General features: G+C 67.1%; 1 protein-coding gene across 1 annotated transcript; it reads right to left on the bottom strand.

The window, feature by feature from the left end:
* Positions 1-8,128: 8,128 nt before the first annotated feature.
* LOC137463482 (ephrin-A4-like) lies at positions 8,129-13,082 on the bottom strand. Its single transcript, XM_068174707.1, has 5 exons — positions 12,543-13,082; positions 10,144-10,436; positions 8,728-8,796; positions 8,533-8,592; positions 8,129-8,463 (listed from the first exon to the last, which is right to left on the bottom strand). Exons 1-5 carry the CDS (start codon positions 13,052-13,054, stop codon positions 8,375-8,377), a joined length of 1,023 nt encoding a protein of 340 aa, XP_068030808.1. The 5' UTR covers positions 13,055-13,082; the 3' UTR covers positions 8,129-8,374.
* Positions 13,083-13,374: the final 292 nt, after the last annotated feature.

Genomic DNA, 13,374 nt, shown 5'->3' with positions numbered 1-13,374 from the left:
GTAGGAGAGCCAGTGCTGCGATGCCCACGGCAGGGCTGTGCCCCAGCCCCCATTCCCCATCCATACTGGTGGCACTGGGAGCCCAAGCCCCTGCCGGAGCCCTGCCAGGAAGGGGGAGGGGGCCAGCGGAAGGGCCCGGAGGACCAAAAAAGCCTCTATTAATTATTCATCCGAAGAAGTGAAGTGAAGAAAACACAACACGTGGAAAAGGGCTCTGGCTGCCTGGGGGTGGGAGCGGGGGAGAGCTGGGGGGGCTGCAGGGGCGGCTGGGCCACTCAGGTGCTGGGGTGAGGTGGCAGCGCCAGCGGTGGCATCCCGGGGTGCTGCACACCTCTGGGAGGACCCAGAGCACGGCGCTGCCACCATGGAAACGCCTTGGCTCGGCAAACCCATGGCAACACCCACCTCCACATGGAAACCCCCCCGCTCATGGCAACGCACGCACCGCCGTCAGCACCCGCACCACGGGGGTCCCCCCGCCACGGCACAGCCACGGTGGGGCCACGGAGGGACACACGGGGCTCCGGTGGGGACCAAGGCACCCGGGGGGCAGGACACAGCCCCGGAGCATCGCGGTGTGTGCAGGTGTCAGCTCCCACCAGGAATTACTCCTGGAATTACACGGAGAGGGGGCTTGGCCGGGTTTTGGCACAACGGGATGTGGTGTCTGTGGTGGCATGGCTGGGGACACACCCTGGTGGCTTCGCTCTCGGGGGGACGTGAGGCCTTGAGCTGTCCAGAGCCAAGGTACAGAGCAGCCCTGCTTCCCTGCTCTGTCTCCTCCACGCTGTGCCTGTCACAAGGACCAGCAGTTTTTGGGGAAAGCCTCCCAGCTGCCATCCATGCGCACCGAGGGGCTGGAGCGGGTGCCCGGCGGGGCAGGGACCCGCTTGGCCCGCCTCGGTTAATATTTAACCGCGGCTTCCTGTGACAGAATGTCGCAACCGCAGAGCAGAGCCGGCATTCAATAAATCATCGCGCCGGGCTGGGAGCTGGGCTGGGGGAGTGGGGCGGGGGGGGGGGGGGCAGCGCCCAGCCGAGCGAGAGGGGGAGCCGATAAATAATTCATTAAATAAATAAACATGGTGAGAGTGCGGGGAGGAGGCAGGAGTGTAACCAAGAAAGGGCTCGGTGAACGCGGGCATGAAATATTCACCAGCCACACCTACCGGGGCCCAACGCGCTGAGCTCAGGGCTCCCGACCCGCCCGCGGGAGCCAGGTGCCGGCACGTGTCCAGCCAGACACGGCAAGAACAAGCCAAAGGCATGCAGGGAGGATGGCCTGGGTCGGGGAGCAGGTAGCTGGCAGTGCTGGCATGGCCACGTGGAGATGAACTGTCCTGGTTCCTGCCAGCTTCTCCTGGCAGCGTTTGGGGCAGCCCCTCACAAGCCCACGCCGGTGTTTGGGCACGGGTCTGTCCTGCCAGGCTGGCACGCCTGGGGCACACGCAGCACACACGGTGTGCCCACCGGCTCACTGCCCTGCTCCTCCCTTTTATACCCCGTGTCAGTGGTTAAATTTGAATGAAGCCTCACGGATGGTTGCGCCGTGCCAGCGCCTTGACGAGCACTGGGCGGGCATCGCCTCGGGGAGGGCACAGGGTCTGAACCTTCCCAGTTCCCAGGGAGAGGGGGGAAGACCCAGCTCTGGAGGAATCCTGGGGGACATCCTGGGGCTGGGCTTGGCCGTGCTGGCAGCATGGATGCAGGGGAGGTGAAGGTGGGTGGCCAACTCCCTGGTGAGCCACAGGTCCAGGCAGAGCCGCCTCTCAGCAGAGGGACCAGAGCGAGCCCTGCTGCACAGAGGGACATGGGAGAAATTCCTCAATTAGCGGCCTGAGTTAATTTATGTGGAGCTGGATTCTGTGGGCTCGCAGAGGAGGGTTAGTTGCCACCGCAGCACCGGCCACCAGTGAGGGAGCAGCGGTGCCAGGCGGCAGCGCCAAGGCCGTCAGAGGAAATCAGCTTCCTGGTGGAGCCGCTGGATGAAGCCGTGCGTGGTTCCCAGCCCCACTGCTCCCGCTGCCCGGCGGGAGGAAGCTGCAGGGTTCCTGCCCTGGGAGCCAGACGCCTGTTTGCCGGAACCCTGGCTCCAGCAGCTGTGCCAAATCTCACCCGCCCTGGGTGTGTGGGCACCCAGAGGTGGCGGGTGGGAGGTGCGAGCCACCAGCTCCTCCTGGCTCCCACGGCCAGCAGCCGCGGTCCCAGGGCGATTCCAGGTAGAATCAGGTCCCCACATGGTGCAGCACAGCCATGCACACTCCCAGTTTAGCCCACCCTGGGTGCTGGATTGGTGTGCCAAGCAGTGCCGCGGTCCCGTCTGTCCCCTGTGCCACATCCTTTGTCCCAGCAGCCCACGCCGGCGGCGGAGGTTACCTGGCAGGAAGCGCCTGAGTCAGCAGCCGGCACCGGGTGACTCAGCCGGCTCCTCTCCTCTCCTCTCCTCTCCTCTCCTCTCCTCTCCTCTCCTCTCCTCTCCTCTCCTCTCCTCTCCTCTCCTCTCCTCTCCTCTCCTCTCCTCTCCTCTCCTCTCCTCTCCTCTCCTCTCCTCTCCTCTCCTCTCCTCTCCTCTCCTCTCCTCTCCTCTCCTCTCCTCTCCTCTCCTCTCCTCTCCTCTCCTCTCCTCTCGCAAGGCAAACCTCCCTCCTGGCCTCAAGATCACTCCAATATCATCCACCGGTGGCAGCCCCGGCCTCACTCCCGGCCCCTGCTGCTCTGACATGACCACGGCGTGGATGTGCTGGAGGGTGTGAGGGCTGTGCCCGGTGGGAGGCTTGGGTAGGGCAGGGCTGGCACATGGTCCCACAGCAGCCACAGCTCTTTGGGGAAGGGACAAGGACAGAGAGATGGGTTTGTGGCTGCCAGCCGCAGCACCTGGCTCCCCACTGGCCCTGGAACATATTCTGCTCATCCCAGCCATGCCACCCTGGTGTCCCCTGTGAGGTGTCTGGTGGTGTGTAAGTGACGTTAATCTGATGAAGGAGTGACAAGCAGCGTCGATATCCTGCTCCCACTGCACACAGATCACGCCACAAGCAGCATCTGGAAGCACTGGCAGAGATGGCAGTGAACTGGAAAGTGCCAGGCTGGGGTGCCAAGGACAGATCCACAATGTGCTGCACTCCAGGTTGTCCCCACCCTTCTGCCCTGACCCTGCAGGTGATGGTGCCAGGGGACCTGCGGTCCCTCAGGCCCAAATGAGGGCTGGGGGTGGGCACAGCTGTCCTTGGAAACACAGGAGCCATCCTAGGAACCCTCAGCTGGCACTGAGCTTGGCAGTGTGGGGATGTTCTGGCTCTACCACCAGGAGTGCCCACCTGCCCCTCGGGAACAGCCCATTGCCATCCCATTCCAGGCCGCGGGTGACCATCCCCAGGGAGAGGGACAGGGTGACACCGTGCCCCTGCCGTGCTGTGGCCGTGGTGCTGGGCAGAAGCGCAGGGAAACAAAGGAGCCAATAAGCTGGGGGGGCAGGGGGGGACTGGGGCTAAGCGTGCAGGCGCAGGAGATTTCAGGCCTGAAATATTCATCAGGGCTGAGGCGGCGCTGCCGTCACGCCGGCCGTGAGCAATGGCACGGGGGGGCTTCAATAATGCATCGCTTGGAAATGGCTCATGAGAGGGGCTGGGGGCACGGTGAAAATGGGGGTTCCCTCCCCATTTTCCTTCCCTGCAGTTGCCCCAGGCCTGTGCTGCTGGCCAGGTGATGGGAGCTGGGTGCTGGACAGGGGACAGGGCAGGAGGTGCTGCTGGCACCGCCGGGGATAGCCAGGACAGCAGCAAGAGGTTCTGGCAGGTGTGGGGTGCCCTGTGCTGCTGGCAGCCACCACCCGAGGGGCTGGCAGAGGACCCTGGGTGGGTGCAGTGTCCCTGCAGCCTGGCAGTGCCCAGCTGCTCCATCTGGGCTAGGTGGGATGCCATGCCTGGCTGTGAGCATGGCCCTATGCCCCCCATGCAGGTGTTGCTGTCGCTGCCACTTTGTGCTCCTGTGCTCAATAATTCAGAGCATCCACCCACCTGTGCTGCACTTGCCTCTGGCCACAGGCTGGCCACACCAGCCAGTCCTCCTGCCAGCTGCAGGGACTGGCCTGTCCTGTCCCTGTCCCTGGGCTGGGACCGCAGGGACCCGAGGAGCTGCCTGTGGCAGAGCAGGGAATACCAGCCCTGTGCCCAGTGGAGCCAGGTGCTGGTCAGGCTCTGCCGTGGCTAACGAGCTCTTTGCCAGGGAAGCTCGTTAGCAGCTTGAGGATGAGAGGAGCACAGGGCAGATCAGTGGATGTGGTGAGCAGGGCCCAGGACACTCCAGGGCTCCATGTCCACCATCCCCACAGCATCCTCCCAGTGGACACGCGCCCAGAGAGGCTGGAGGGCAGCACAAGTGGTGTGAGCCTGCTGACACCTGGGGCACCTGCCCCAGCCTCTGCCCCCACTGTCTGGCTGCCCTGGAGACAGGGGCACTGTGCTGGGTGGTGCCCTGTGGCATTTGCACCCACCCATTAAAGTCCTAATCATTCTCCCCAGGGATGCAGAGATTGTCCCAGCACGGGGACCATGCAGGCCCTCAGTCTGCAGCAGGTCCAAGCAGCGTTGGCAGCAAGGGCAGCTCCTGCCCATCCCCGTTCTGACACAGCAGGATTATTGTCCAGCAGGATTACATCACACTGGGGGTGCACTCCAGCACGTGCAAGGGCACAGGCATGACAGGACAGACGGACACAGGCGTGGACAAACAGCCACTCTGGCCCAGAATAGTGATGGCACAGGCAGCATCTGTGCCTACACCCCTGCATGTGCACACCCACCAGTGCCAGGCTGTCTCACACCCCAGTGACCCTCCCCACCACACCGACTGCCACCCTGGCCCCTGGAGTGGACACAAACCTCGGTGCCCGTTGCTCCCACCTGGCAGCTGGGACTGGCCAGCTGCTCGCCCAGCCCCCAGGGATGCAGGTGGGATGCGCCAGCCCCTGCCTGCGCCGCGCCAGCCCGGTGCCCGCACCCTCATTGCTATGGCAGGAGCGGGCTCGGTGCGTGCAGCTCCGGTTAATTAACCGGCGCGGGCCAGCTCCCTCCAAGCCCCCGCTGAGTGTTTTGCTAAATTATAACCTTGACGATGCGCATCATCAGGCGGCTGCTCGGGAACAGCCGCTCCGGCCCCCGCACCCCATGCTCAGCACTGGTGTGGTGGTGTGCAGCTGCCCGGCCACGGTGGCATCACGAAGAGGTGGCATCCCTCAGAGTGCCCGTGGCTGCCGGGTAATGAGGGAGCTGGTCCGAGGCGGGTGATGGGCTCTGTGGTTTGGCCTCAGAGTCCTGCGGCCAGTGCCCGGTGTCCAGTCCATCGTGCCCAATGTCTGGCATTCCCAGTGCCCTGCTCCTCAGGGCTCAGCGTGCGTGTCCCCTCAGCACACGTGTCCCCTCGGCATGTCGAGCCAGTGGCCCCGTTTCCATGGTGACACGGAGCCATTTCCCATCTCCGGGATGCTCTCCACAGCTCCCGGGTGGGCGCTGCCGCCGTTGCCCTTTGCCCATGGGAAACAGGCAGGATGGGCCCCACAGCCCTGGGGGCCGTGCTCCCCCCTTTCAGCCATCGGGGTGGGGCACCGTGCCCCGTGTCCCCTGTGTGTCCTGGGGCTTCTCCGGGACTGCTGCAGTACCTGACCTTATCCTCGCGCTGGGGTGATGAGGGGGCTTTGGGGCACGCTGAAGCCCCTGTCACGGCAGGGTTGGGTGGGGGCAGCGTGGCTGGGTGAGGGATCTGGTGCCTGGAGTGGGAACACCACAGAGCTAAAGGGACTGTGCCCAGCAGGCTCATCCCAGTGCCACAGTCCCTGTCGTGACTGTGAGCCAGGCCATGGGGTGGGCATGGCCATGCCGTGCTCCCTCCTCACTGCCTGCTGCAGCTCCCAGCCCCTGGCACGACACGGCTCTTTATCCTGCTCTCCGTCTCCGTGCTGCCTATTACCATTTCCCATCACTTGCTATGCCAGGTGATAAATTTTTCCTTCCCACTTTCTGAAGGTTTAACTCCCACCCACCTGGGGCACCCGACATCCTCACCCCACGCTCCTCCCCATGGCACCCCCACATCCCAGCTGCACTGGGCGGCACTGGGAGGGGGGTAGGGGTGGCCCTGAGGCAGGGGGATGGCGAGACAGAAGGGATGGGTTAATGGAGCCCATTCCTTGAATAGATTCAATTTCTGCCGCGGCGGCTGCGGGGTGCGGAGCCATCAATTGGATTCAGGGGACGGGGAATCTGATTTGGAGCGGCCGCGCCATCAATTAGCCGTTATTGATGGCATTGCTCATTGGAAGTCGATGGGATTTGAAGCTGGTGGCAGCTCCTGCATACCAAACAACGCTGGCTCAAGGACAGGGCCCAGACCTAGCACCCACTCTGGGGGTCCCACAGGGACTCCTTGGCCTTGTCTGGGAATCCCTGAGGGTCTGGGGAAGGGGCGCTGCAATGGGTAGCCCCCTCCTGGAATCCCTGCATGGGCTCCTGCAAGGCACAGCCCACCAACATCCCTGCACAGGGGCTCCCCAGGGCACAGTTGTCCCCCAGCATCTTTGTATGGGGGCCCTTTGGGGGATGCCCCCACCCAGCATCTCTGCATGGGGGTCCTGCAGGGCATGGTTGTCCCCTGGAATCCCTGCACAGGGGTCCCACAAGTCACCATCACCCCTGACATCCCCACACACCGCTCCTACGGGCACCATTGCCCCCCAGCATCCCCGCAGGTGGGTATTTTGGGGGATGCCCCACCCAGCATCCTACACGGGCGTCCCTTGGATACGACGTCCCCCCGACGGTCTCACCCCATCCTGGGGAGGGGAGGGTCCCACAGGAGATGCCCCCCTCTGCACTAGGCAGCCTCTGTGTCCCCCATGGGGATGGGGCACCCCTCCCTGCAGGGCGGGGTGCAGGATGGGGTGCAGTGGGGGAAGGGCAGGCAGCCGAGCGGGGGGAGGGGAGCAGCACGGTCGATGCTTTCGCTCAGCCTCTTGCCAAGCAGCTTCTTTCTCCCAGAAGCCATAAAACCTGTCTGACGTGCCCGGCACCACTGCGGCAGGCGGCCGGCAACGCCTGCGCGGCGAGGGGCTGGGGGACCCTGCTGCAGGCGGCCCCGGGGGGAGTTGGGCCCCTCTTGAGCCCCTCAGGAGGGCACGTGGGGGGCTGCACTCATGGGATGGGGGACTGAGAGTGTCAGGGAACTCTCCCACCGGTTGGCAAGCCTGGGGTACGTGGCAGAGCCATGACTCTGACAGGGACCTGGCCGTGCCATGGGATCAGCCCCTGCTGATCCCCCTTCCACTCGGGAAGGGGGAAACCCTGCAGCTCCCCACACCTCCCCATTTTTGGCATCTCATGGGGTGCGTAGCAGATGGAGAGATGGACAGAGAGTGGCTGCTCTGAGGGCACCCCAACCACACCCAAAGGTGGCAAGAGGGATCAGGGTGCCTGGCTGGGGGCTTTGGGTGAGTGACCCCCGAGCCCACTGCCCCCTCACCCCCTGTCCCAGTGCTCATCCCACCACCAGGTATTAATTACCAGCAGCTCATCTGTAATTAAAGCTCTCCGGTGACAGGAGCTGACGACTCAATATCAAACTGCTGCAATTAAGCCCTTGGCCATGAAGGCTGTGCAGGGAGTGAGGGGCAGGAACACCCTGGAGGGGACACCCTGGCACCGGTGCAGGCATGGGGGGCACAGGCAGGGGGATGGCGGGGGCCGCACAGCCGGGGCGCAGCGATCTTGCAAATATTGTATTGCTCAGTCACTACCAAGGGTTAAAACCAAACCGAGGGCACGGAGGAAGGCGTCTTCCCAGAAGACAGATCAGCGTGTCCTCGCTGGAGGAGGACACAGCAGCGGCGGATGCCGCCATCGGAGCTGCTGCCCCGCTCCGGGGTCGGGGGTCCCTGGGCCCCAGGGGTGGGGGTCCGTGGGGAAAGGCACGAGATGAGGTGATGGCCGTGGGGCAGAGCAGGCGTTCGCTGAGGGGACCCCAGCGCCGGGCAGGTGGCCGGTGGGGCAGTGCCGGGGTGTGGCAATCCCAGCGCGAGGACTCGTGGCAATCCCGACGAACGGCGATGCCAGTGGCAAGCGATGGTCCTGAGAGGGAGACAGCCTCGTCCAGGGATGCTTCAGGGCAGCAGGCAGGTGCTCACCCCCTGGCCCAGAGCCCTCGCTGCCCCTCACCTTCCAGCCCGGAGCTCCCGGCCCCAGCTCGGCTTTGCGGAGGTCCAGCAGGCGGGTCATGGCCTGGGGCTGCCCCACGGGCTCGGGGTGGGGGGGTTGGCTGTGAGGAAGAGTCTGGAAGCGGCGTTGGGGCAGAGGAGCCCATCCCCCCGCCAGGGACAGCGCCGGGGTCAGATCCAGAGCAGGGCCAGGAGCACGAGCGTCAGGCATGGGTTGCAGGGCTGTGATGGGACCGCGGTGCCCCGGGCAGGAGCCACATCTGCCGGGGCAGAAGCAGTGGTCAGGGCGAGCCGGCCCCCCGGCCTCCCAGCCCCGCCCCCGTACTCACCGTCGGGGCCCCCGCGCCCTCGGGGCTGCGAATTCGGCACCTCCGTCACCGGCTCTGGCGCTGAAAAAAGCCCCACCGTCGTCAGGGACCGGCTCCCGTGGGTTCCGTGGAGCCGCCCCCGAGGCTCCGGTATCCCCCAGCGGGGACTGGTGGAGCCCCCGAGTTTTGGGGCACAGCCCCCCCAGCCGGACTCACTGGTGCCTCGGCAGCAGACGGTGACGCGCAGCTTCAGGCATCGCCCGGCGCTCTCGGGGCTGGGCACGGCTGGGCAGGGGGGGTCAGCGGGGACCGGCTCCGGTGCGGCCCCCCCGGGACCCCCGGCGGCGGCTCCGCGCGGGCCGGGGGCGCCCCCTCCCGGCGGAACGCGGGGACGGCGCCCCCACCCCGGAGCATGCAGAGCCCACCCTGCACCCCGAACCGGGGACACCCCGAACCGGGAAAACCCCCAACCGGAAAAACCCCGAACCGGGGACAACCCCGAACCGGGGACAACCCGAACCGGGAAAACCCCGAACCGGGGACAACCCGAACCGGGAGCACCCCGAACCGGGAAAACCCCGAACCGGGGACAACCCGAACCGGGAGCACCCCGAACCGGGGACACCCCGAACCGGGGACAACCCGAACCGGGAGCACCCCGAACCGGGGACAACCCGAACCGGGAAAGCCCCGAACCGGGGACACCCCGAACCTGGGGCACCCCGAACCGGGGACAACCCGAACCGGGAAAACCCCGAACCGGGGACACCCCGAACCGGGGACACCCCGAACCGGGGACACCCCGAACCTGGGGCGCCCCGAACCGGGGACAACCCGAACCGGGGACACCCCAACCCCTCGTGCCCCCACCCCGGAGCACCCAAATACCCACTGCACCCCGAACCGGGGACACCCCGACCCCTCGTGCCCCCACTCCACAGCACCCAGAGCCCACCCTGCACCCCGAACCGGGGACACCCCGACCCCTCGTGCCCCCACTCCACAGCACCCAGAGCCCACCCTGCACCCCGAACCAGGGGCACCCCGACCCCTCGTGCCCCCACTCCACAGCACCCAGAGCCCACCCTGCACCTCGAACCAGGGGCACCCCGACCCCTCGTGCCCCCACCCCGGAGCACCCAGACAGCCCCTGCACCCCACCTCCCTACACATTCCCCACCCCAGGGCATCCAGACCCCACCCATGCACCCCGATCTCCTTGTGCCCCCCTTCACGGGCATCCAAAAACCCCTTTAACCCCGATCCACTTGTGCTGCCCTCCAGGAGCATCTAGAACCCCTCTGCACCCCACACTTTCAAGAATCCCCCACCCCAGGGCATCTAGACACCCCCTGCATCCCCATCCCCTTGTGCCCCCACCCTTGGGACACCCAGAGCCTCCTGCACCTCAGCCCTGGCGTCATCCAGAACCCTCATGTTCCCCTCAACCTCAGAGACATCCTGGCTGTACCCTGACCCCCCCATACGCCCTACTCGGTTCCATGGGGATCCTGGTGACACCCAACCCTGGGGAGCTGCACTCAAGACCCCCTCACATGTTCTGACCCCGGGGACAGCACCCAGCACCCCGTGACCCCAGCGCGGCCCCCGCAGCACCCCGAGGGGACTCACAGATGTAGTAGTAGGTCTCCCCCGGCTGGAACTCGAAGCCGAGTGAGAAAGGGGTGAAACGCTGGATCTTCTCAGAGAATCGGACGGGCCCGAAGGGCGCCCGGGGCCGGTTGCACTCCCAGCGCTTGAAGGCGCCGGGGGTCTCGTAGCAGCCGCGGTAGCCCTCCCGATCCACCATGAAGAGCGTGAAGGTCTCTGCCCGGCCGGCGGGCACCGCCCCCTCGTAGTGCGGGCAGTAGATGTCCAGGTAGTCATTGATGGCCACCTGGATGGAGTAGTCGTCCCGCAGGAACCTGTCGGGCAAGAGGAGCCGGGAAGCCCCCGGGGATCCCTTGGGAGGGGTGCCCTGCTGCCCCAGCGGAGCAGGGAGCTGGGCTTTTCCCAAAAAACCACCGACCGGACACCGCCCGCGCCACGCAGCCTGCCATCATCTCAGATTAGCCGCAGGCCGCTGGAGCTGAATGGGCTCGGCCACCGCGGCCGGGGGGGTTTGTACAGCCACGCTGGCCAGGCACAAAGCCCCTCGCCCCAGGCACCCGCCTGGCCGCTGATCGGACATGACACGCCGGTGGGGGGCCCGTGCGGCGGGACGCTCCGGCCCCGGCACGGTGCTGGCAGGGGGTGGCGGCCGGGGCAGGGGGCACGGGGCGGGCAGGGGATGGAGCCCAGCCCAGGGGACGCTGTGAGCTCATGGTTGTGCCTACGGCAAGTGCGGCCAGGCCGGGGTGGAGCAGCTGTGCAGGCACACACATGTGTGCGCACACATGGACGTGCACACGCGTGTGCACACGCTTGGTCCCGAGCGTCTGGGATGGCGATGGAAAAGACGGACTGGCAGGCAGAGCTCGGCCCCCACGCTGGCCCCCGTGCAGCCGATGTTCACAGATGGTTCTGGCAGAGTCCAGAATATCCATCACCGGGATGGCAGCGCTGGCAAGGGCGGACTGGAACCCCCGACACCCCACTCAGGCTGGGGGCTCCCCGAGGGCAGGATGGAGCACAGACTCCTGCTGACTCAGAGCATCCCACGGGTGACGCTGGCTGGGACGGGCCTGGGCAGGGCCAAAGGCTGGGGGGACGGGGCCTGGCCTGACCCAGCAGAGGGGCACACAGAGCCCCCCTTCCTGGGGCATCCATGGGTGGTGGGGTCTCACCTCCCCCATCCGCAGGATGGGAGCGAGGCAGCGTCTGTACCCCCAGCCCTGCCCATCGTGTGCCCGTCTGCCCCAGTCCAGCAGGCCCGGAGCACAGGACCTCCATGGGGGAGGCCCCAGGATCCTGACCCTGCCTCCGTCTCCCGGAGAAGCCCCAAGCTGGGAAATACCTAAAATGGAGGAGGTTGGGAAGAGGGATGGAGCCAGACCTTGGCCTGCTGGTGACAGCCAAGCTCACATGCCACACCAATGGCAGGGTGTGGGCTGGAGTGGCCCCCACCAGAGGGGACACCTGCCATGGATACCCAGAGCCCCGGGAGTGCCACCCACCAGCTTGATGCCACGAGAGGGTGCCCAGAGTTCAGTGCTGCCAAGGGCATTCAGGCTCAGCACAGGCAGGTACCACCGGCAGATGGGCAGCACCAGGACTGCCCACCAGCTTGGTGCCACCAAGGGCTTGGTGCCACCAGGAGTACCCACTGGCCTGGGGGCAACCAGGGCTGCCCACTGGTGTGGGAACACCCAGAGCTTGGTGCCACCGAGGGAGACTCACGAGCTGGATGCCACCCGAGGCTCAGTGCCACCAGCAGTGCCTGGGGCTAAGCACCACCCAGGTGTGCTCGCTGTCCCGGTGGCACCCAGGGATGCCCAGCGCCTCGGTGTCACCGGGAGTGCTCAGGGCTCAGTGGCCCGCGTGGGCACCCGGGGTTCGGTACCAGCTGGGGCACTCACCGGCTCTGCACTGCTGGGGATTGGTACCACCGGAGGTGCCCGGTGGCCCGGTGCTGCTCAGAGCTCAGGACCCCCAGGGGTTCTCACCCGCTCCACGATGCCCAGGGCTGCCCGGTGGCTCGGTGCCACCGGGGCTCGGTACCACCGGGGCTCGGTACCACCGGAGGTACCACCCGGGGCTCGGTGCCGGTGGGGATGCCCGGAGGCTCGGCGCACTGGGGGCCGCTCGCCTGCTCAGCGTTACCTGGGGGCTCGCTGCTGTCGGGGATGCCCGGTCCCACCGGGAGGTGCTCCCCAGCTCACTCTCGCCCACGGGCGCTCGGTGGCCCGGTGGCCAGCAGCCCCGCCCCCCCGAAGCCCACCGCCCGCCGCCCCTCCCGTCGCGTCCCGTCCCGTCGCGGCGGCGCGGGCCCGGGGCTCGGTGGGGCCCGGGGCTCGGTGGGGCCCGGGGCTCGGCGGGCCCGGGGCGTACAAAGGCGGCGGGGCCGGCGGGGGCGGGGGCGGCGGCGGTACCTGGGGTTGCTGCCGTTCCAGTGGACGCCGTGGCGGAAGCCGCGCACCGGCGGCGCCCAGAGCAGCGGCGCCCAGAGCAGGAGCCCGAGCAGCGGCGCGGGGCGCATGGCTCCGCCGGCGGCGGGGGGCGGCGGGGGGCCGCGGGCGGGGCGGCCCGGCGGGGCTCGGCACGGCCCGGCCCGCCCCGACAACTTCGGGCCAATCCCGCCGCGCCGCCGCCCGGCAACTTCACCGACTGCCATTAACCCTTGGCGGGCGGCACCGGCACCCACCGGCACCGGCACCGGCATCGAGACCGGCACCGAGACCGGTAGCTCCCCACCGGCTGGTACCGCCGGCATCCAGCGGCACCGAGACCGGCACCAGCAGCCACGCCCCAGTCCGGCACCCCCTGGTACCGCCAACATCCACCGGCACCGGTATCCCTGGCAACTCCCCGATACCTCTCCCAGTCCGACACGAGCCGGTACCGTGAATATCCACCGGCACCGGGACCAACACTGCCCGGGCATGTGGGATCAGCATCCCCGGCAACAGCATCCCTGGCACCTCTGGCATCCATCGGCACCGCCCCTGGCACCGCCGGCTCCGACCCAATCCGGCTCCCTGCCAAACCCCACCCAAGCTGCCACCGCCCCAGGACCGGCACCGGCAGCGCCGGTTGCCCCCCGCCGTTACTGGGCATCAGCACCCACCGGTACTGGCACCGTGCAGGGCCTGGGCACGGGGAGATCACACCGAGCAGCTCTCACACACGCGTGTGCCAGGGCCCACCGGGCAGCTCCTGCCCACGCGTGTCTGTGCCCACCAGCAGCTCTTGCACACGGGTACC

The sequence above is a fragment of the Anomalospiza imberbis genome, chromosome 29 (genome assembly GCF_031753505.1).
Source record: "Anomalospiza imberbis isolate Cuckoo-Finch-1a 21T00152 chromosome 29, ASM3175350v1, whole genome shotgun sequence".
Taxonomy (NCBI): domain Eukaryota; kingdom Metazoa; phylum Chordata; class Aves; order Passeriformes; family Viduidae; genus Anomalospiza; species Anomalospiza imberbis.
The sequence above is the reverse complement of the archived record's forward strand: the minus strand, read 5'-3'. Positions and strand labels throughout refer to the sequence as shown.